Source organism: Felis catus, chromosome E1 (assembly GCF_018350175.1).
Source record: "Felis catus isolate Fca126 chromosome E1, F.catus_Fca126_mat1.0, whole genome shotgun sequence".
NCBI classification, from domain to species: domain Eukaryota; kingdom Metazoa; phylum Chordata; class Mammalia; order Carnivora; family Felidae; genus Felis; species Felis catus.
In genome coordinates, this window is record NC_058381.1 from 42296129 (window position 1) to 42318303 (window position 22175).

At 51.9% G+C, this 22175-nt stretch overlaps 1 protein-coding gene and 1 long non-coding RNA gene across 6 annotated transcripts; one reads left to right on the forward strand and one right to left on the reverse strand.

Moving 5' to 3' along the window:
- On the reverse strand, window positions 1-5270 carry LOC123382072. Its single transcript, XR_006589844.1, has 3 exons — window positions 5044-5270; window positions 1771-3925; window positions 1-849 (listed from the first exon to the last, which is right to left on the reverse strand). It is a non-coding gene; the product is annotated as an uncharacterized LOC123382072 (long non-coding RNA).
- A 30-nt stretch (window positions 5271-5300) lies between these two features.
- On the forward strand, window positions 5301-21225 carry CE1H17orf53 (chromosome E1 C17orf53 homolog). 5 transcript variants are annotated; one of them, XM_045045098.1, is made up of 11 exons: window positions 5303-5521; window positions 6505-6555; window positions 11285-12460; window positions 13882-13965; window positions 15432-15572; window positions 16165-16273; window positions 16461-16546; window positions 16895-17020; window positions 18383-18500; window positions 19906-19978; window positions 20612-21225. In XM_045045098.1, exons 1-11 carry the CDS (start codon window positions 5519-5521, stop codon window positions 20613-20615), a joined length of 1971 nt encoding a protein of 656 aa, XP_044901033.1. In that variant the 5' UTR covers window positions 5303-5518; the 3' UTR covers window positions 20616-21225. The 5 variants fall into 5 exon arrangements, with proteins under 5 accessions (XP_044901035.1, XP_044901032.1, XP_044901033.1 ...); XM_045045097.1 differs by lacking the exons at window positions 19906-19978; window positions 20612-21225 and adding an exon at window positions 18612-19896 and having other exon boundaries at window positions 5302-5521; XM_006940416.5 differs by lacking the exon at window positions 19906-19978 and having other exon boundaries at window positions 5306-5521.
- Window positions 21226-22175: the final 950 nt, after the last annotated feature.

Genomic DNA, 22175 nt, shown 5'->3' on the forward strand with positions numbered 1-22175 from the left:
CTGGGGAGACACCATGTAGGACTTCCTTGGAAACCAGAGGAATACTCTTGCCCCCCCCCACCCCCACCAGCCACAGGTGCTGGAGGCAGCACACTTCAGGAACTCCTTCCCTGCCACCCCCTGTTCCTCTTGAAGCTCCTCCAAGCAAGCTGGATGCCAGCTCTCCAAGATCCAGCCAGCTGCAGCCTGCCCAGAGTCCTGCCCACCCCCACAGCTCTGAGTGGGTCAGTCTGGCTTCCAAAGGCGGACCCTGGCACCCCACCAGGGGTCCAGCCTCCTTTCCCCTCGCCCTCCCCCAACCTTGGAGGAAGACCAACTGGGAGAGGCTAGAGCAGGTGGGTGTCGGATTGGGGGCGTAGATCTTGAGATGACTCATAAGGCCACCCTCCACCCGACGGGAGAAAGGGGCTGGGGGATGAATGGATTGCAAACCAGAGGGAGGGGCTGAGGAGATGAGCTTTGGTGCCTTGATTCGCCCGCGTCAGTTTCTTCAACATCTGCAGTGCGTGGGGTTGAGCGATCCCACTGGGGGGTTGTAGGGGGTAGGGCTGGGAGGCTGGCTGACGTTTGCTTCCCGCCTGCTGGGTCGGCCGAGCAGTTCATGAATGACTCACCTCATTGTCAGGCTGATTCACTGCTCTCCTGGGGACTTGGAGGGCGGGGAGGAGGCTGCAGCAGCCCCCTCTGTACGACTCAGACTGTCGCACACACACGCACACGGGCGCGCACACGGGCGCACACGCGCGCGCGCGCGGGGGCGGGGCTCCAGCGGGTCCACTTACCTGCTGGGGTCAGTGCCCCATAGACGGGTTTCTGGGATAAGACGGAGGGGGATGCACACCACTTGGTCTGTGGAGAACAAGTCTTGAGGTTTCTGTCTAGTCTACCCATGGCTATTTACATTCAAATTAATTAAAATTAAATACAAAAAAACTTCAGTTCCTCAGTTTCACTAGCCACATTCCAAGTGCTCAAAGCCTCAGGTTACTAGTGGCTACTCCATTGCACAGAGTGGATAGAAAACACCTCTATCAACATAGAATGGTCTATCAGTAGCGCTGGTCTGCACAACCTTCACGCACACAAAGCCACACAAACAGATCAGCGCTCCCCCAGCCCAGACACTCAGCACCCCCACCCACTATGCAGCACGCAACAGTCATTTAATTCCATACACACGCTCACACAGCACCCACCTGCCAACGTGGCCACGCGAGACTCACAATGTCCATACCAAGGAAAATCTAAACATAAACACTCACACACACACACATCAGCACACCGATTCACATACAACTGTTGGTACAATAAAAATACAAGTTAGGGGAAAATGCATTTGCAAACATGCTGAAATAGATACAAACTCAAACCATGTGGTTCTCATAACAAATCTCAGCACATGTTTGCCAACTCAAGTAGGGGGGAAGGGAACCCACATTGTTGAGTCCCTGCCAACGTGCCAGGCATGGAGTTAGCCATTTCAATGCGTTAATTCAGTTAATCTCACAGCAACTTTGCAAGGAAGGTATATTGTCCCATTTTTATAGATGAGGCACCTAAGTTTCAGAGAAGAAAAGTAACTTAACGCAAACTGTCACACAGCCAGTTAGCAACAGGGTCAAATACAAACCAAGATTTGTTTAACTTCATAGTCAACGCAGCATGCTGTCTGCAAACACACATGCACTGGCATTGGTGCACGTGCATACACACACACGCACACACACATACACACACACATACACACTCAAGGTGCGTCCTCCTTTGTACCTAAGAAGGTGAGTCTCCTCATCCAGCAACTGCAGGGATTTGGGGAAGTAAGCAGATTCATTTATACTCCCTCTTGACAAATGGCATTAAGTCATTCAACAAACACTTGCTAAGTGTCTTCGGTATTCAAGTCCTATTCCAAGTACCAGTTCACAAAAGGAACACCACAGTTGTCGCCCTGAAGGAGTCTGAAATCCAGCAGAGAGGTGTGAGGGAAGCCTAAAGACAATACAAGGTATATAAGAGACCCAAGTCATAATGGAAGTAGGCCAAAAATGCAGGGAACCAAAGAGAAGGTAAGCTCTCTTACCTTCTCGGTAAGATCTCCTGGGGCAGTAAGGAAGGCTTCTTAGAGGAGGCAGCCTGTGCGCCAGGGCATGAAGAACGAGTGGGGTGGGGAAGGATTGGTATTGATTAGGAGATTGGTTGAGAGATGAGCTAGGGCAGGGAGGCACACACCAGGGCATTGCAGGCCCTGGGGATTTTATATCTCATCCCTCAGCAACTGAGAGGACTGAAATTTTTTTATGATGGAAAATAGTATCCCATTGGCATGTTAGAAAGAATGGACAGAGGGAAGAGAGCTTGGACTAGGGAGACCATGCAGGAAGCTACCACCATAGCTCAGGTGGGAGTTTGTAAGCCCTGATGTACATACAGTTGGAAGGCATCTGGACAAGGTGAGGGATAGACGGGGGTGGGGGAGTTGGGGTGTATCCTAGTCCCAAGAAAGAACAAGGAAACAGGTTTCTGACCCCTGAAAATGTAATCAAAGCCATGGATTCTCGCTCAGAACAGGGCATATAGGCATAGGTGCACAGTTTTTGCGCATAATTATAATTATAGGGGGCTTATATTCCCTGAAGCCCCAGGTTAAGAACCCCGTTCCTTGGAATTCTAACAGGCAGAACGACACAGTGGTTAAACCTGTGTGGAATCAGACTGCCTGCTTCCTCATCTCAGCTCCACCACCTATTAACTATAGGAGCTTGGGCAAGACATTGACCTTTTCCTCCTCTGTAAGGCAGAAGTAGTCCTAGCACCTATGTCAAGGCTTGTTACAATGATCAAGTGAGCCAATACATGGAAAGTTCCAGAATAGTGCTCAGGAAGTACTGGCTGTTATAACGGGTTACATCAGAGTGCTGTTAAGACCCTCTCACTACACTCACTCCTTTTTGTACCCCACTTCATAGCTGGGGGGGCTGGTGTCTTCTCGTGTGGCCCTCTAGCCCAAGTCCGGGCAGCCCACTTTGCCCTTTCCCGGAACCCACCCCTTCCTTTTTGGCCTGAGTCTCCATTATCCTCAAGGCTGGTTCTTAGAGTGAACACTAACCTCTCTTCTAGGAGGAGGGAGAAAAGGATCGAGGTCCCATCACCATGGAGACCCAATCCTTGCTTTTCCCTTAAGATGACATTTGATTTGGGGGAAGGGAGACCCTTCAGTATGGGGGGTCCTTCCCAACTGTAAAATCGCAGACCACCTCCTCACTGTGTCCTGCCATCTCCTCTCTAAAATGTCACAGGTCCACATTTTCCCTTTGCTCCAACCACCTATCCCCAACTCCATCCAGGTTCTAACAAGAGGTGGGGCAGTAGATGGCCAAGTTCATTTAACTTAGAAAAGTGATGGAGGAGAAAATAGGATTTCCCATCAGAAGATCCACCACTAAGTGACTGTGTGACCCTCAGGGGGTCTCTTATCCCCTGGACCTCAGTTTCCTAACCTGTAAAATAATACTGGCCCCTCACTCTTCATGGGATCTTTGTGGAGACAAAATGAGCTCGCGATTAATACTGGAAGCCTCAGACTCCAGTGTGGATAGGAGTTGCTATTAGTCCTCTTGGCCTTTTGGGGTCTGTGATCCCCCTTCAGCTGGAGCTGACAGAGCCCGGATGCCTGAGGGGCCCTGAGACTGGGTCTCCAGGATCATCCATAGCTGAGCAGGAAGAGCTGTGCCCAGGATTCCAGTAAGGAGAGGAGGTCCCAGGTCAGACGAAGCACAGAGGCTATGAAGGAATTCCCAGATTGGATGAGAGGAGTCCAGCTTTCACCTCCCATTGCCATTTTGGCTTCCATTCTGACATGTGATGGGTAAACTGGTCCATATGAAGCTATGACGGCTGTCCAGAGGTGAGGCCAGTCCAGGCCACCCTAGAGAAGATCCAAGATCACATCATTAAGAACTTGAATCAGCTACCTTCCTCCTGCCTTTTGAGTCCTCAAAACTATGCAGCTCTAGGGGCACCTGGGTAGCACTGTTGGTTAAGCCTCAGACTCTTTTTTTTTTTTTAAATGTTTATTTATTTTTGAGACAGAGAGAGGCAGAGCATGAACAGGGGAGGGGCAGAGAGAGAGGGAGACACAGAATCTGAAACAGGCTCCAGGCTCCGAGCTGTCAGCATAGAGCCCGACGCCGGGCTCAAACTCACTAACCTGAGATCATGACCTGAGCCAAAGTTGGACGCTTAACTGACCGAGCCACCCAGGCGCCCCTTGCCTCAGACTCTTGATCTCAGCTCAGGTCTTGATCTCAGGGTCATGAGTTCGGGCCCCATGTTGGGCTCCAAGCTGGGTGGGAAGCCTACTTATAAATAAATAAACAAACAAACAAACAAACAAACAAACAAATAAATGACTATGCGGCTCTCATGTCACTCCTTATGGTGACAAGCAAGAAGGAAAACAGGAGGACTGAGGACTGGTTCAGTGATAAGAGCTAACTAGCTATGCCAGCTCACTGGGACCCTGTGCATCTCTCTGCACAACTATCCTAGACTATTTTTTGACCTATGTCTCCTTGACTTGTGAACCTGAGGGACAAGGACTCTTCTTAACGTCTCTGTCTCCAGTGTTAAGCATTGTGCCAGATACACGGTAGTCATTGTGTCATTCATTCAATAATTCTATTGAGCGTTGTGCTAAGTGCTGGAGATACAAAGCTGAACAAGCCAAAGTCCCTGCCCACACGGAACTCATATTTTTTGCTTGTTTGTTGTTTGTTTGATTGGTTTGTTTTGGTTTTGGTGCTGAAACCCGGGAGCTCATATTTGAATGAAGAAGACACACAATAAAGATGTAAACCATGGGTGGAGGGATGTTACCTGAGAGACCAGTGACAGGGAAGATCTGAGATTTAAGCTGAAATATGAAGGGTAAAAAGAGCAAGACCAAGAACATCTTTGCTTAATACCTACGTGTTGCAAGGATGGATGGACAGATGAATGGATAGACAGACCAATGGGGCGGATTCTGATGTGAATGAGACTCACGCTCTAGTGCCAGGTCCCTGGTGTGCTTTTCACTCTAGAGAGGAGGGTGTGGGCGGCACTGGGGACCCAAGATTCCCAGCCTGCTCTCCCAGAACTCCTGTTGAAGCCGCCGACCTGACCCGAGGGGCCGCTGGGGGGCGACCGAGAGCCCATTCATTTCCCTTTAAGGCCGAGGCGGAAGACTGACGGAGGAAGGGCCTTTGTGTCGGCGGGATAGAAATAGGCCAGCCCCTTTAAGAGGGCGGAGACTCGGGAGTCGCGGCCGCTTCGAAAGTGGCCTCGGGCGCTGGTGCTCGGCTTCCCGGGTTTGTGGGCCCCCGCCAGGGTCGCTGAGTAGCCTTTCTCCGACCTCGCCTCAGAGACCGTGCGGCCCGGACTCCGACGCTCCCACCGCAACCAAGACCGAGGCCCCGGCGACCCCTCGAGTCGGGGGCTTCCCGGCCACCCCCCTCGCCGGAGCCCGCCGGCCGTCGCCATGGTAATGCCGCGCCCGAAGCCGCAGAACTGCCTTCCGGCTTCCAGTCCTTCTGTCGTGCTAGCTGCAAGGCCGGCTAGGGTTTGGGTCAGAGCTTGGTGGCTTCGGGAGACCTAGGTTCTAGTCAGTGCTTGCCCGGAGACCCTTGGGAAGGTCCTCGCCACACACCTACCTCCCTCTGGGCCTCAGTTTCCCTCCTGTTGCCTTCCATCTCTTCTTGGAGAACTCCTGGTCATCCTCCCCGGTGGGCTCAAACGTCACGCCTCCGGAGCCCCCACCCCCTCCCCCTAACCCGGACACTCTGATCCTTGGACGCTTGGGGGTGGGGGTGCCTAACTGTAGCTCTTGCTCTTTTGGCAACCGGGGTTTAGGCACAGCCCGCTGCTCTTGAGTTTGACGCCAGTCTAAGAGCTGGCCACAGTAACCCTGCTGCCTAGAAAGAAGGAACCGTGGACTGGGACATCCTACCCTCCTGGGACGCTGGCTTTGGGGCATGGGATTAGATAGAAGGAAACCATTGGTTTGGCTTTCAGAAACAAGGCCACTAGCACTGCTGGGCATGCTTGGATTTATGGTGGCCTCTCTCATCTTTGACATGGGTTCCCCAGGCCAGGTCTCTGGGATGTTGCAAAATCCTTAAGCCCATGTGCACAGCGCGGAGTCCAAAGAATGACCCAGGTTCCCTCTGGCGGCCTTCCTCTTGCCTCCCCCCCCCCCCCCCACCCCAGGGCTAATGCAGCTGGATCTGCGTGGATTATTTTACAAGAAGGGATTCTAAATCATCCAAGCCTTTAAGTAAGTCCCATCTCTCCCCTCCTCATCCCTGATTCCTCCCTCAGCACTAGCAAAAAAATAAAAAAATAAACAAAAATAAAAAACAGTACACCTGGTGGTCGTGTTAGAATTGGAAAGAAGCGTAGTGAGGACAGAGTGTACTTGCAAGCAGAATTTCTCCTCCAACCTCAATTGCTTTGTTTTCCTCTCAGGCATGCAGTTTGCAGAAGCTGTTTACTGTGGAAGAGGAGTTTGAAGATGAGGTAAGGAAGTGTTGGTGATCAGAGATAGCAGAGGAGGTCTTGAGTTGTAAACACCCAGACTCAGAACATTTCGAAGCAGCCTGCCCCAGCCTCCTTTCTTTTGACATGTATAGCTTTTGTGTCTGCGAGAGGCTGAGAAAACATGAGACATGTAAACAGCCTACTTAACCGTTTAAAAAAAATTTTTTTTTCAATGTTTATTTATTTTTGGGACAGAGAGAGACAGAGCATGAACGGGGGAGGGGCAGAGAGAGAGGGAGACACAGAATCGGAAACAGGCTCCAGGCTCTGAGCCATCAGCGCAGAGCCCGACGCGGGGCTCGAACTCCCGGACCGCGAGATCGTGACCTGGCTGAAGTCGGACGCTCAACCGACTGCGCCACCCAGGCGCCCCTTAACCGTTTTAGAAACACAGAGCCAGAGACGTGAGGTGCCTAAATGGTAAGGGCCCTGGCCTGGAAGCTATATTATGTGGATGATTCGATTCACCTTTACGATGACATACTTGAGGTGGGAAAGAAAGTTTATGGAGAGCCAGCGACAATACAGTCACTGGATGACGGGAGGCCTGAGGTCGGTCGCCAAGTGGCTATGTGAGCCAGGGAAAACGACTTCATTCTCTGGCCTTCTGTTTTCTACAGTATGAGGGATATTCTTTTGCTCCAGAGGCTCTTCCCTTCCCTCTTTCTCAGAAGATGAGGGATTAGACTGGATCGGAAGCCAGCACATTAGAATCACCCCTGCTGAGGCCCTAACACATACCAATTAAACCAGGACTTCTAGGGATGGGCCCAGGCAGGGCTATTTCTAATCTGGGGGTATAGTCAGAGATCACTGAATAAGCTAGCCATCCCCACAGTTCTCTTTCTGCTCAGATCCAATGGATATAGTTTCATCTGGGAGGCCCAAAATTGCTACTTGAAATCCTCTTCAGAAAGAGGTAGGATTTGGGGCGCCTGGGTGGCACAGTCGGTTAAGCGTCCGACTTCAGCCAGGTCACGATCTCGCGGTCCGGGAGTTCGAGCCCCGCGTCAGGCTCTGGGCTGATGGCTCGGAGCCTGGAGCCTGTTTCCGATTCTGTGTCTCCCTCTCTGTCTGCCCCTCCCCCGTTCATGCTCTGTCTCTCTCTGTCCCAAAAATAAATAAACGTTGAAAAAAAAAAAGAAAGAGGTAGGATTGAAGTGAGTAAAACCCAAATAGGTAAATTAACCTGCTTAAGAATACGGCACCAACAATCCGGGTGAGGTCCTTGCCTCCTGATTCCAGTCTACATATATGGAAACTATTAAGCTGCATTTATAGAGTAGAATTGCTTTACTTTATCGGCGACAAGCCATTCCGGCCTATTTTTTGTCTCCCAGCTCTGTGCTTTAAAAATCATGTTTAGGAATGGGGTGCTCAGTCAGTTAAGCATCTGACTCCAGCTCAGGTCATGATCTTACAGGTTCGTGGGTTCAAGCCCCACATCAAGCTCTGTGCTGACAGCTCAGAGCCTAGAGCCTGCTTCAGATTCTGTGTGTCTCTCTCTGCCCCTCCCCTGCTCATGCTCTGCCTCTCTCTCAAAAATAAACATTAAAAAAATTTTTTTAATCATGTTTAGTAAATAAAATAAAAATCACGTTTAGAATTTGTCCAGATGCCCAGTTTGTACCTAGTATGGTGATGAATGCTGCACCAGGGGCCCCACAGTCCTTTTCACAGTTCTTTTGAGGCTTTTGGAACCTGAGGTTTGAAAGGGAAAACAGAATTTCCTCAGACCCCTTAAAAATCAGTCTCTGGCTTTGCTCATTCACAGAAGCCCTAAGACATAGTGACAGGGGCACATATGAGTTCTAATCCTGATTCTGTGAAGGTACTTCTCTGAGTCTCCATTTCTGAATCCATAAAACAGGAATAATAACATCTATTAGGGCCATTGTGAAGATTCATTGCGAGAATTCTGGTAAAATATTTACATGGTCCCTGGCACCCGGCATGGTTTCAGATTGTTACATGTTTTTGTTATCACTTGGGGACTTTAATTCGGTTTTTAAAAAAATTCAAAATTGCCAGCTTTGTCGAGGAGATGTGTCCTTGTCCTTGTCTTTCAGCTTTGTAGATGTGTATTTATAGGCTGCAAAAGTGGCTAAGTGCCCCACTTGGTTCTTACCAGGTAATGGTAGGACGGCTGGGCCAGCAGTGGGATTAAGGATGAAGGTCTCAGGACACCTGGGTGGCTCAGTCACGAAGCGACTGACTTCTGTTCAGGTCTCATGACTCACGGTCCATGAGTTCGAGCCCCGCATCAGGCTCCGTGCTGACAGCTCAGAGCCTGGAGCCTGCTTCTGATTCTGATTCTGTGTCTCCCTCCCTCTCCACCCCTTCCCCACTCATGCTCTGGCTCTCTCTGCCTCAGAAATAAATAAACATTAAAGTTTTTTTTTTTTTAAAAGAATGAAGGTCTGTGGGGTGCCTGGCCAGCTCAGTGGGTAGAGCATGTGACTCTTGATCTTGGGGTCGTGAGTTCAAGTCCTACATTGGGCATAGAGATTACTTTAAAAAAAAAAAAGAAGAGTGAAGGACTCTGACAGTTCAAGTTTCTGTTCCATGGGCCAGTCCCTTTCCCCCTTCCCAAGGCAGATGACATCATGTCTGAGAGTGAGCTCCTTTTTTTTTTTTTTTTTAATGTTTATTTATTTATTTTGAGAGAGAGAGAGAGACAGAGCTTGAGGGTGGGGTGGGACAGAGGGAGAGACACAGAATCCAAAGCGGGCTCCAGGCTCAGAGCTGTCAGCACAGAGCCCAACGCGGGGCTCAAACTCACAGACGCAAGATCATGACCTCAGCCAGAGTCGGAAACTCAACCGACTGAGCCACCCAGGCACCCCTGTGAGTGAGCTCTTTAGGAGAAAAGGGATCTGTCAACCTCCAGGATCATCAGGATTTTATTGCTGCTGTAATTCTAATATTGTTATTATTGCTAAATCCCATGATAGTCCTGCTAGAGTATGCTACACCCCCGATAATACACAAAGCCAGAAAAAACCTTTCTCTGGCCCAGACACTCTAATGCAGCAGCACGGGTTGGGGGTGGAGGGGACCTTCCTGTCAGTTAAATCAGCAGTTCTAACTCAAAAACACCCTCAGAACAGGTCTGTTGCTCTCGAAGGTGTCAATCTCACCTTGCTTCCCAACTGGAATCCATACTTAATTTAACTTGCCTGAAAAGCTATATTTAACTTCTGCCTATTTTGCTGGATCCAAGGCCTCTGGCTTAGTGAAGGCTGTGTGTGTGTGTGTGTGTGTGTGTGTGTGTGTGTGTGTGTGTGTGTGTGTGGTGGAGGAGGGGGGAGGAGTGCGTTGAGAACAGGCAGCATGACCAGCTGGATAGACCCCTGTTGCACAGGCTGGACACCAGAAAGCTTGTTTTCTTGAGATGGGTGTGTGGCCTTGGGTGATTGGATTCCTTTGTGCCCTGGTATGTTTGCTTCTCCTGCCACTCCCCTGACTGCCACCGCTTCCCTGTCCCCCGAGAGAAGCTACCTGAAGACTTAGCCTTAGAATGTTTCTTTCTTGGTGCGCCTGGGTGGCTCAGTCGGTTAAGCGGCCGACTTCGGCTCAGGTCGTGATTTCACGGTCTGTGAGTTCGAGCCCCGCGTCGGGCTCTGTGCTGACAGCTCGGAGCCTGAAGCCTGTTTCAGATTCTGTGTCTCCCTCTCTCTGACCCTCCCCCATACATGCTGTGTCTCTCTGTCTCAAAATAAATAAACGTTAAAAAAAATTTTTTTTAAAAAGAATGTTTCTTTCATTCCTTATTTCCTTTTTTTTTTTTTAAAGATTTTATTTTTAACTAATCTCTATACCCACCGTGGGGCTCGAACTTACAACCCTGAGATCTAGAGTCCCATGCTCCACTGACTGAGCTAGCCAGGCATCCCACCACCTCCAGGCTTCTACCAGAAACATTCTGGGGCACCTGGCTGGCTCTGTGGGTGGAACATGAGACTTTTTTTTTTTTTTTTTAACATTTATTTATTTTTGAAGGAGAGAGAGACAGAGCATGAGCAGGGGAGGGGCAGAGAGAGAGAGGAAGACCTAGAATCTGAAGCAGGCTCCAGGCTCTGAGCTGTCAGCACAGAGCCTGACACGGGACTCAAACTCACAACCTGTGAGATCATGACCTGGGCTGAAGTCAGATGCTTAACCGACTGAGCCATGAGGCGCCCCTGTGGAGCATGGGACTCGATCTCTAGGTTGTAAATTCGAGCCCCACGTTGGATATAGAGATTACTTAGAAATAAGATCTTAAAAAAAAGTCTGGAGGTGGGCTCATGGACAAGGTCAAAGATGGTGAGAGACTCCACCATTGTCTTTCATGGCTTGGTTTCTCACATGCATATATCTGTGCTTATATACACGCCACATACATGAAAGTAAGAGCAAGAGTGTTCCTTTGGGGCACCTGGGTGGCTCAGTCGGTTGAGTGTCCAGCTCATATTTTTGGCTCAGTTTCACAGTTCATGAGTTCAAGCCCTGTGTTGGGCTCTGTGCTGACAGCACGGAGCCTGCTTGGGATTCTCTTGTCTCCCTCTCTGTCTGCCCCACCCCCCACTTGTATGTGTGGGTGTGTGCTCTCTCTCTCTCGCTCTCTCTCTCTCAAAAATAAATAAATAAACGTTAAAAAAAAGAGAGACAGAGTGTGTTTCTTGATTTCCAGATGCCAAGACCCACTATCTCTGCTTCTTTGTAGGATTTTTTATCTGCTGTGGAGGATGCAGAGAACGAGTTTGCTGGCTCACGGCCTTTGAATGCTGGATGCCTGAGACCTGTCTCTTCTAGGCCACAGGAGACTGTGCCGGCACAGTCTTCTGGGCAGCTGCTGTCATGCCCCACTGCTCCTTCAGAGGCTTTGGGCCCGTCGGCCCTGGGACTCCGCCTTCCTACCTCCAGCATGCCCAGGGCCATCAGGGACCCGCCTTCCATAGGAACAGCCCCCCTAAGGCCTGTCTCGACTTCTAGCAGCTGGACTGGCCATCAGAGACGAGTGTCCCTGCCGGAAGTGCTCAAAGAGCCAGCGAGACCCCAGACATCAGCCTCCCGCCCCCTGCTCACCTTTGAGAGCCAACAGCAGATGATTAGTGGCTTTGAGGGGCCTGAACAAGATGAATTTGATAAGGTCCTGGCAAGCATGGAGCTGGAGGGGCCTGGCGTGGAGCTGGAACTTGGAATCAGCGGTGAGGCCACGGGAATCCCGCCCACCTGGCAGCAGGAGGACTTAGCTTTAGCTAAAAAGGCTCGAGTAGCTGAGCTGAGCAGGTCTTGCCAAGAGGGGCCCACGCCTGCCTCCCACATAACGAGTGTCATGTCAGCCGACGATGAGCCCCCAGCACCTGGGGTCCACTGTAGGACTGCACGGCCCCACCTGAGACCCGGTGCCGTGAGCAACCTTCCTACCCCAACTGCCTCAACAGTTCCTGCTCAGCAACCCCACTCGGAAGCCTGCCCTCAGGGGCCCGCTCTTCGAGCGGCACAGCCTCTCCAAGCTGCTGGCCGGCCTGTTCAGAGCAGCCCGCAAAGTCCTTTCCCTGGTCAGTCATTCCAACGTCCAAATGTCTGCTTGCGTGGCAAATCTCACCTTCCTGGACCACGAACTCCCAACTCGATCTGTTTTACTCCCTCGAGGACTATCTCTGCGTTACTTTCTCGGAGCCCCTTACAACCCCGAGCTCCAGCGGCTTCCGTTAAGTGTCCTGCGGGCACCCCAAAGAGCCCCCATTCCTCCCTGGTTCCCCAAGCAGTTCTCCAGCCACCCATAGTCACCAACCACCTGGTGCAGCTGGTCACTGCTGCCAACCGGACACCCCAGCGACCTGCCCGCACCAAAACCCGCCGCTTCCCCGGCCCCGCAGGGATCCTGCCCCACCAGGTGAGTGACGGCTTCTCGTTGGCAGAAGGGGTCCAGGACGTTGCGGGGACAAGGGGGAGAATCTGGTCCCAGAATATCTTCACTCCTGGGGGAGGGAGGGAAGGAGAAAGTGCAGAGAGAGGGCTGTTTTGTTTTTTTTAATGTTTATTTTATTTGAGAGAGAGGGAGACACAGAATCCGAAGCAGGATCCTGGCTCGGATCTGTCAGCACAGAGCCTGACGCGGGCCTCGAATCCACAAACCGCGAGATTATGACCTGATCCGAAGTCGGATATTTAACCAACTGAGCCACGCAGGCACCCCAGAGAGGGGGGCTTTCCAAGTGGTAGAAGAAGTCAAAAAAAGTGGGAAGAAAGAATCAAGTGCTTGAAAAACCACAGGCGAGAGAGGTGCTTTGGCTCTGAGAACCTCACAATTTTTATTCTTCTGTTGAGCACCTACTGTTTGCTAGCACTAAGGCAAGGCAGATTCATTCACGTCTGTTTCCTAAGGACTTGTATGTGTTGGTCAGTTCGCTTGGAACTGGGAATGCAGAGGTTAAAACAGAAGTAGTTCCAGCGCAGTGGAAGAAGCAGACGCGAACGAGCGATTAGACATAAAATGCATAGTGTGAGTAGAGGTCATTCCCTAGGTGCAGGGGAGACACTGGACTCCTTATGCTTACCGAGTGGGCTTTGGAGGGATGGCTAGGAGGTTAACAGGTGTGTGTAGGAAGGCTGTGCTCCGGGAGGCATGTCAGCGGTGGCAAGACCGGGAAGAGCGTGTGCGAAGGCACAGCGGCGTAAGAGCAAGATGCCATCAGAGGTGCAGAGAACAGCTCACTGCGGCTGGTGTGCGGGGTCGGCGTGGGGAAGCCGGGCTGTGCTGAGAGTTTGAATTTCAGCGGTGGTGGAGGGACAGTATCCGTCAAAGCATCTTGGATCAGATCCCAGATAACGGGATTCTGCGGGTCTGATCTGGTGGTGATTGGTGTACTCCTTTTCTCACGTTTTAGGGCGGTTCAGATAATTTCTGCCTGTTCCTTGCTCTTCGCTGGCACTTTAAGGGAAATCCAAGGAGGCCATCTATCTTCCTCCTGGGCTAGATCTCTGCAGGGAAGGGTTCGGTCCCTGAGAAGGCATTTGGGGAAAGCTGCCCCTTTGCCTAGCCCAGGCCTCTCTATCCGGGTCATTGCCTCCTTCAGGAAGCCCTGGGTTTGGTTCCTGGGCCAGCTCCAGCTCCCTCACATTCCCAAAACAGTCCCCAAAGCATCTTTTTTTGAGCTGCCAACGAGGCTCCTGAGACTTCGTTAGGAGAGACGTAATATGTGTTAATTGTCCCTGATAGTTTCCTGAACTCATTATGTAACCCAGACAAGAAGCTGCAACTTGTAAATAACAGCTGCTGAGCTCGCTCTCGCCTTCTTCTCTCTCCCCTTGCAGCACAGTGGGAAAAATCTGGAGGAGATCATGGTTTCCACACCCCAGACTCCGACTCATGGTGCCCTGGCTAAATTCCGGGCCGAGGTAACTGGTTCCCTGCGGATGTTCACTTCCTGGGCATCACTTAAGAGTGAGGGACATCCCTGCACGTTTTAGGAGTTGAGAAGCAGAGTCTATGCCGCTAGGCCTCCCCGCGGTGACGCACCAAAGGGCACGTGGCGAAGGCCGTTTGGGGAAGTGGCGATTCTCCTGGCACAAAGTGAAGCCTGTCCTGATGCTGACCGAGGCCAGGGGTCCAGTCTTCCCTACTCCTCCAAGAAAGAAAGGCCCAGCTAACTCCCGTCTTTCCTCAGGGGAGGGGAGCGTAATAGGTATTAGGAAATTGTATCTCAGGAACCCCTCCTCTCAGGTTTCTGAGAATTGAGTGGGGAACGATCTGCCTTCATCTTGCCTCCAGTGGATTCCTTTTTGGTGGGGGAGACCCATCCTTCCTCCTCACTGGGATTCTCGTTGACCTACTCTGCCCTCACACCCACTTTTGCTTTTAATTCTCTAGCAGTTTTTCTCTTTGCTGTAGTTCCAGCAGATCTATCAGTCCGCTTCAGGTCCAAAGCAGCAAATACTCGTCTGGGTTCAAAGCATTTTTTTTTTTCTTTTTAACGTTTATTTTTCAGAGAGGACACAGAGTGCGGGCAGGGGAGGGTAAAGAGAGAGAGGGAGACACAGAATCTGAAGCAGGCTCCAGGCCCCGAGCTGTCAGCGCAGAGCCCAGCCCGGGGCTCGAACCCATGAACCACGAGATCATGACCTGAGCCGAAGCCAGACGCTTAACCGACTGAGCCACCCAGGCGTTTTTTAATATGAGCATTTTTTAATGTAAGAAGGTTAATAGTTAAGCCAGAGGCATCCCAAATAAAATATGACTGTTTCAAAATGACTTAAGGCACTGTGAAAGCCTATCAATGTAAGTGGGGGCTCCCTGGCCCTAAGACTTTTCGAGGCTGTTACACAAGAGACAAGCATGGATAGACCGTCTTTTGCTTCGGGACAACTAAAGTCAGGAACTGATTTAAAATTAAAAAAAAAAACTTTGAGAGAGAGGGTGCAAGTGAGTGAGGGACAAAGAGAGAGAGAGAGAGAGAGAGGATCCCAGGAGGGGCAGAGGGAGAGAGAGAAAGAGGGGTGAGAGAGAGAGTGGGGCTCACCCGAAGCGGGGCTTGTGCTCACCCAATGTGGGACTCGAACTCATGAACCGTGAGATCACGAGCTGAGTCGAAGTCAGGTGCTTAACGACTGAGCCACCCAGGTGCCCTGAAATGAAATAAAATAAACAAGGAGCACCGTTGCTATTGCTGTTAAATGAAAGATGTGCTGTACAACCAGATCTCACGTACCATTCTGAGACCTAGGGGATAAACGAAAGCAGAGACTGTGATTACCATGTTGCAGGGAACGTGCCCTTCCCTCCCACCCCTCCATCCTGTCTCGGTCAAGGTCTGTGGCAAGGTGGGTCCATTAACACAGGCTCCCCCTCTGCTCTGTGGTGCCAGATTGTTACTAGTTCCCAGGCGTCGGTGGAGGAGGATTTTGGGCGAGGGCCCTGGCTGGCCATGAAATCTGCTCTGGGCCTGGAGGAGAGAGACCCCACCTGCTTTCTCTGTACCTATAGCATCGTCATGGTGCTGCGGAAGGTAAGGGTCCTGGGTGCTGAGATGTGCAAGAAAGACCGTTTTTACCCTTCCTACCAACCTGCTGTCCTACTCCACCTTAGGAAAGGGGCTGTCCGTTTGCTCCCTCTTACCCCAGGCCTGTCTCTGAGCAGCAGCGCGGAGTCCCTTTTGGTTGTATCATCTTCCGCTCACCTCGCATTTCACTAGCATCGACAGTATCAGGCACGGGTGGAAGCAGAAAGTGAGTTATGGCTATGTCTCTGCACATCCAGGCCCTGGATGAGGCGGGGGTAAGCACACCGTTACCCTTCGAGCTCCCTGGAGGTCAAGGGTCAGATGCAGACACATTCTCGTGGCCTGCTGTGATGTAGCTCTCTATAAATACATATATGCTGGAGAAAGGAAGCAGGGGGCAGAAAGGACCTGCCAGCTTCGGGTCTGCTAGAGAGAGACAGGATGGGTCGTTCAGACGGCCCTTTTGCCCCCCCACAAAAAGAGCATCACCACACCTGTACTCTCCTCCCCTCCTCCTCCCCTCCGGTTGCCCTGGTGCACTTGGGAACCTTACAGGTGGGACGTGGCTTGCTCAGCAAATGCCTCTCCTTGTAACCAGGCAGCCCTGAGGCAGCTTCCCAGGAACAAGGTCCCCAACATGGCAGTGATGATCAAGTCCCTGAGTCGGAGCACGATGGACGCCAGTGTGGTTTTCAAGGACCCCACGGGTGAGAAGTTAGGTCCTGGGGGTGTCTGATGAGTGGCCTTTGTGGAGTTCAGGAGATGAGGAGGAGTCACCCTCTTCATTTGCAGATGGGAAAATTGAGGCAGTGAGCAGCCCACTTCCCAGCCAGGGCCCAAACCAGTCACTGTGCTGTCCTTGACCCAGACTGATGGGCCGCGCGGTATTTGCAGGAGAGATGCAGGGCACGGTGCACAGGTTGCTGCTCGAGGCCCGGCAGAGTGAGCTGAAGCCTGGCTCAGTGCTGCTGCTGAAGCAGGTATGGGGGGCTCCAAATGCGGACCTCCTCTCCAACCCTCCCAACCCTGGAGAAGGCCCCTGAGTTGTCCGTCTGGCTCCCTTCCCTCCCCGGTCCCCAGGCCAGGAATGGTTGGGCTGGTGCTAGACCCCGCCTCCTATTCTGTGGGGCGGATGGGGATGGGGGGGGGGGTGGTGGTGTTGTGTGGAGAGGAGGGTGTGGTATGTGCTTCTACAGGGCGGGGGCAGGAGCGGTTTGGGTGAGCCTGGTGCAGAAGCCAGAGAGGGAGAGGCAGGCGGGGACCAGATGGCATGGGACAGCATCTTAGCGCCCCGTCAGGGCACTGACCTTCCCCTTCCTCGACCCCAGGTTGGAGTGTTTTCTCCTTCCCTCCGAAATCACTACCTCAACGTGACGCCCAACAACCTGGTCCATATTTACGGCCCAGATTCTGGGGATGGGAACTTCCTCAAGCCATCTCCGCCCTTCCCCAAGGTAAGAGGAGCGGGATGGAACGGGGCCCGGGAGATCGCTTTCTGCCTTTATATTCTGGTGTCTTCCCCTCCTTCACCCTGGGGAGCAGAGGTGTGAAGGGGGCAGTTGCCCTGAGGTGAAGAGATGCCTCTGGGGACAGGGTCATCTCCTTCTGTTCCTGGTCCAGCCGCCTGCCAGATGGCACAGTAACAGGACCTAGAGCAGCTGGCTTCTTGGGGATCGTGATCTGATGGCAGGCTTGAGCACTGGAGAGGATAGGAGTCACTTGAGAACTAAGCAAGTTGTGCGTCCCCCAGAGGGTGTGGCCCTCAGTAAGTGACGGAGGCTCAGATCTGCTACAGGTGGCAGAGAACAGTGAGCTACATTCAGACTGTCGGGTGAGCCGGCACTTAGCCTGCATCTTCCCTCCTGGCCCCCACCTATGCTAGGTGAGGCGGCACCCACACAGAACCCAGGTGGGGACATCCCCCTTGGGAACTAAAGGAGCCCGGGGTTCCAGGCAGCTCCACTCCAGGCTAAGAGTGCGGAGCCTGGCCTTGACTTGGCACACAGTGTCCCCTCTGTGGCCACTTCCACACTTCCCGGGATCCTGGGTCGTTATCGTGGACCGGCCTGGAGGTCAGGAGACCTGGGTCATGTCCCCACTCTGCTGGTAATTTGTAACGTGACCTTGGGCAAGTCCCGTCCCTGCCCCTGCTGTTGCTTCATCTCTGAAGTGAAGGGTTAGACCTGATGACTTCTGCTCACGCTCCACCCTTGGCTCTAATGGCCTACTTCCATTTCTCTTATCTTTCCCCTTAACCTTCCACATTTTCTCAAAATCACCCTGCTTCCAAAAGTTCATCTTTCTTTTTCTTTTAAGTTTCAAGATATCCATACCCCTTGACAAAAATCGAAATGGTACAGAGAATAAAGCAAAGCTTGTAACTCACTCTTCTCCGCTGCCATCCCCTAGGGCTAACCATAGTTAACAGTTTAATTACTAATTTCCGCTACCTGCTCATATATCAGCTAGTGTGGGGATTATTAAAAGCTTTTTAATCCCAGGCTAACTCCTCAGCATATTTTTGAATGGCTTCCTCACTCTCTGCTCCAACTATACATAGATTTCCTAAAGCACCAGATGCCAACAAAATTAGGAAAGAAGAGTGCCCAAAAAGTGTTTTGTTTTTTTAATTACCTGCTGTTTTGGGTGTTGGGTATTTTTATCTCCCTCCCCTGGGTGACTGGCCCCTGCCACACTCCTCTGTATTGTCTTTCCTGAACCCCCACCTATTCCATTGAGGTCGTCTGGGTGGATGTGGAATTGTCCAGAGGGGTATCCAGAGCACAGGCTTTAGTAACCAGGGTGTCTGTCCCCAGGACCCAGGGAGCTTCCCTGGCAGCCTCCACCATGAGACTGCGAAGTCTGGAAGAGGCCTCAGAACAGCGCACGATGCAGAAGCAGGGGCATCCCCTGAGGAAGAACTCCCAGAAGCAGGTAAGGCAGTCAGCTCCCCGGGAGCAAAAGAGGTTCTCCTTCTATTTCCTCTTGAATAGCACAGCCAGAAGAACCTGGCTGCATCTTTCTCCTCCTCCTGTGAATCTTTAGGTCTTACGCAACCTTACAGAAATCGGATGTGGTGTCTTTTCTGGCCAGGCTGCAGGCCCCGAACTAACTACCAGTGTGATAGGGGCCACATAAAGCAGATACAGCGTGAGCCACAGGTCTCCCCCATTTCCAAGCCGTGTGCTTTTGGCCACAAGGAGGAGATGAACCGGCACCGTCCTTCTGCCACAGCTTGAGTCTTCCGTGGGCTGATGGCCAGACCCCAGAGGCAGATTTCCGTATCCTGGCCAAGCTCAGAGACCCTGCAGGCGGTGCTGAGGACTCACACGTCCGTGTGGGACCAGGACACAGACCCGAGAGGCCCAAATACTGGGTTAGGGTACAGCCAGCTTGTTCCTCGGGGGGCAGCATCCCCCACATGAAGCTAGCACAATCCAAGTCTGCGCCTTAGCTTTTCGATTCCATAAATTCAACCCTCTCTGGCCTCACAGTTCATTGAGATTATGGGTAAGTGTCTCGCGTTAGGGGCGCCTGACTAGCTCAGTCGGAACAGTGTACGGCTCTTGATCTCAGGGTTGTGAGTTCAAGCCCCACACCGGGTGTAGAGGTTACTTAAATAAATAAATAAATCTTTAAGTGTCTCACGTGAACCAATTTCGCGTTAGACCAACGGATAAACCACAGAGCCCATTTACTTATAGCCTATGAGAAAGTACTCCTTATGCTGGAATCTTCTCTGGAATGTCCCTGTAAGTAAGCTTGCTGACAAGCCAAACCATCCTCAGAAGGTCGCCGGTGGTCAGGGAGTGAGACTGAGGAGACTTGCCTGCACGATATTGTGGCTGGTGTCACGTCTCCACTGTAGGGACGGACATGCCGAGCGGACAACTACTCGTGGTGGCTGGACAGGGCCTGGAGACGCCAATACTCGTTCTTACTCTGATTCCCAGTTTCCTAGGCCCTCACTGATTGCTCATTCCGCTTCATTAAATATAGAGTTTCCCCGAACCGTCCTAATGTAGCTAGTGAGGGGCACCTTCTTTTGTTACAAATTTCAGTCCCACTTCCCCGAGTACAGGGCTGGTCACCTTAATCAAATTCTGAATGCCCCCAAACAGGCTTCTATCCTTCCAGCAGCCATGTTTATCGTGCCCTGAGCCAGACCAGACTCGCCTCTGCAGGGGTAATTTCCAGCCCGACTTACTCCGCTGGCGGCCTGATCCCGTCCGTGGCGCGGGAGTTTTCTAGCTGGAAGCCGTGGCGCTGGCATGGGATGGAGCTCGAGTAGGCTCACCACGGGCAGGCCGTTTGACCTCTTTGAACTCGGTTCTCTCAGATAAAGTGGGGATTCTAACAGGAAGCACCATGAACTGCCCCGTGAAGTATACTGTGAGGACTGGAAGGAAGGGGTGAGTACGGCGGGTGCGGCCCCGCACCCGGTACCACACACGCTCAGTATGTGTTAGCTGCTGTGTCAGCAGTGACAGTACCAAGCTCCATTTCCAAGTTCTCAGACACAAGCACCCGTCTGAGAACTACAGTCAGGGTCAGTTACTTTCATTCCAAACGCCCCTGAATGCCCTTTGGGGAAGGGGATGATGTTGTCTCACGCTCTTGAGGTGAGAAACCAGATTAGGGAATGCTTCTGAATGATTAGGGAATGATTCTGAACACCTCAAATGGCTTTCCCCGCCTTTTTTCTCCCTCTGGCCAATGAGAGGGTAGCACTAGAGAACGTCTGTCTGCTCAAGCACTCTGGATGGAAAGAGAGGAACCACTGAGGCCCAGCCAAAGCATCTTTCTTGACAGAACGGCCCAGGCATTTTGTCCGTACCGTGTGTGTGTGTGTGTGTGTGTGTGTGTGTGTGTGTGTGTGTGTGTGTGTGTGTGTGTGTGTGTGTTTGTGTGTGTGTGTGTGTGTGTGTGTGTGTGTGTGTGTGTGTGGTCCAGGCCTCCCTGAAGGGCAGGAGCTTTGGACCTGAGTCACGTGGAACCCTAACGCTGACACTAAGTCTGCCTACCCTCTCCATCTCCCCCTGCAGATGACCTAGATGGACTCCTGAGTGAGCTCCCTGAGGACTTTTTCTGTGGGACCAGCAGTTGGGACTGCCCCGAGGCAAGGCACCCACCGTGAGCAGGCAGCCTCTCAGCACCCAAGCAAGGCCCCGGTTGTGTCTGATCGGGTCCCCGGGAGAGAGGAGGCCTGGCACGACTGGGGCATAAACACAGCTGAGGACTTTTATGGCCACCCCCACCCTGGATGCTTTCCCTGGGAACGCCCTTGTCCCTCGGACTCTCCGCTGCTGTCACTCATACCGGAACTCAGCCCAGGGGTGGCCCTTCTGCTCCTCTGTCCTCCAAGCCCTTGGGTGCATCCGTTCCTTCTGCCATCAGGGAAGGTGTGGCACTCTCCTGCCTCACCTTGACTTTGGGGGCCCCTGAGCTCCTTACTCCCTATCCCCTGAACACCTGAGGAGCCACACCACAGCAGTGGCGGCCGTCCCTCCGGTCGGGGAAGGAACACACTCAGACTTCCCTCTGCTTTGTCTCTTGAGGCCTGTGGCTGCCCAGCTCACCCGTGCCCAAGGTTCCCAGGTGTTGGGGGGCAGGGGTGTGGCTGTGGTGTCTTGTTCTGAAATAAAGCAGCTGCCTGTTCCGCCCGCCTCCCTCTCCCCTCCACCCTCGCTGCTCCTGGTCCTGTCTGTCCTGCCGGCGGGGCTTTGGCCAGGGCGGAGCCAAGCCGCTCGTTTTCCTTCTCTCTCTGTCTCTCTCTGTCTCTCTCTGTCTCTTTCTTCATAAACTTTTCTTCTAGACAGTTTGAGATTTGCAGAATTATCGCAAAGATAATACAGGGAGTTCCTGTGTATCCCACACCCAGTTTCCCTGTCGGCATCTTACGTTAGCGTGGACACTTCTTACAACCAAAGAACCGGTATCCGTACATGATGATTATTAATTGGACTTCGTGCTTGCTTCAGATTTACAGTTTCCCTGCTGTCCTTTTTCTCGTCCAGGACCCCACATTCCATTCAGTTGTCCTGTCTCCTCAGGCTCCTCCTGGCTCTGGCAGACTCTCCTTGTTTTTTATGACTTTGACAGCTTGGAAGAGTATGGGTCCAGCATATTCCAGGAGGTCCCCTATTGGAATTTGTCTCATTAAAAAAAAAAAAAAAAAAAAGATGAGACTAGGGCTACGTGTCTTGTGGAGGAAGACCACAGAAGTAAGACCACACATCAAGGGTTGATGTTGACCTTGACCACCTGGCTAAAGGAGGCATTCGTCAGGGTTCTCCACTGTAAATTTTCTTCTCTCTTTTCATACTGTCCTCTTTGGCAGAAAGTCACTAGGTGTTGCCCATGCTGAGGAATGAGGAGTCCTGTTCTACCCTCTCTAAGGGCAGAATGTCTGTATAGATTATTGGGGATTCTCCCTCATTTCTTACTCAGTCCTACATTTATATCAGTGTGGGCTCATGGGTATTTGTTTTATGTGTCGGGTCATAACCCAATGCTACTTTATTGTGTTGTCCAACAGTTCCTTGTCCTGTAGCTTTGCTGTGCTACTTTTCAGACCAGAGTTGGACAAGGGGCATGTGTACAAGGTGT

Excerpts from the sequence above, each read along its gene's own strand:
- CE1H17orf53 (XM_045045097.1), top strand. Across the intron at positions 6,556-11,284 it reads AAGAGGAGTTTGAAGATGAG|GATTTTTTATCTGCTGTGGA; the intron begins GTAAGGAAGTGT and ends GCTTCTTTGTAG. Across the intron at positions 12,461-13,881 it reads CAGGGATCCTGCCCCACCAG|CACAGTGGGAAAAATCTGGA; the intron begins GTGAGTGACGGC and ends CTCCCCTTGCAG.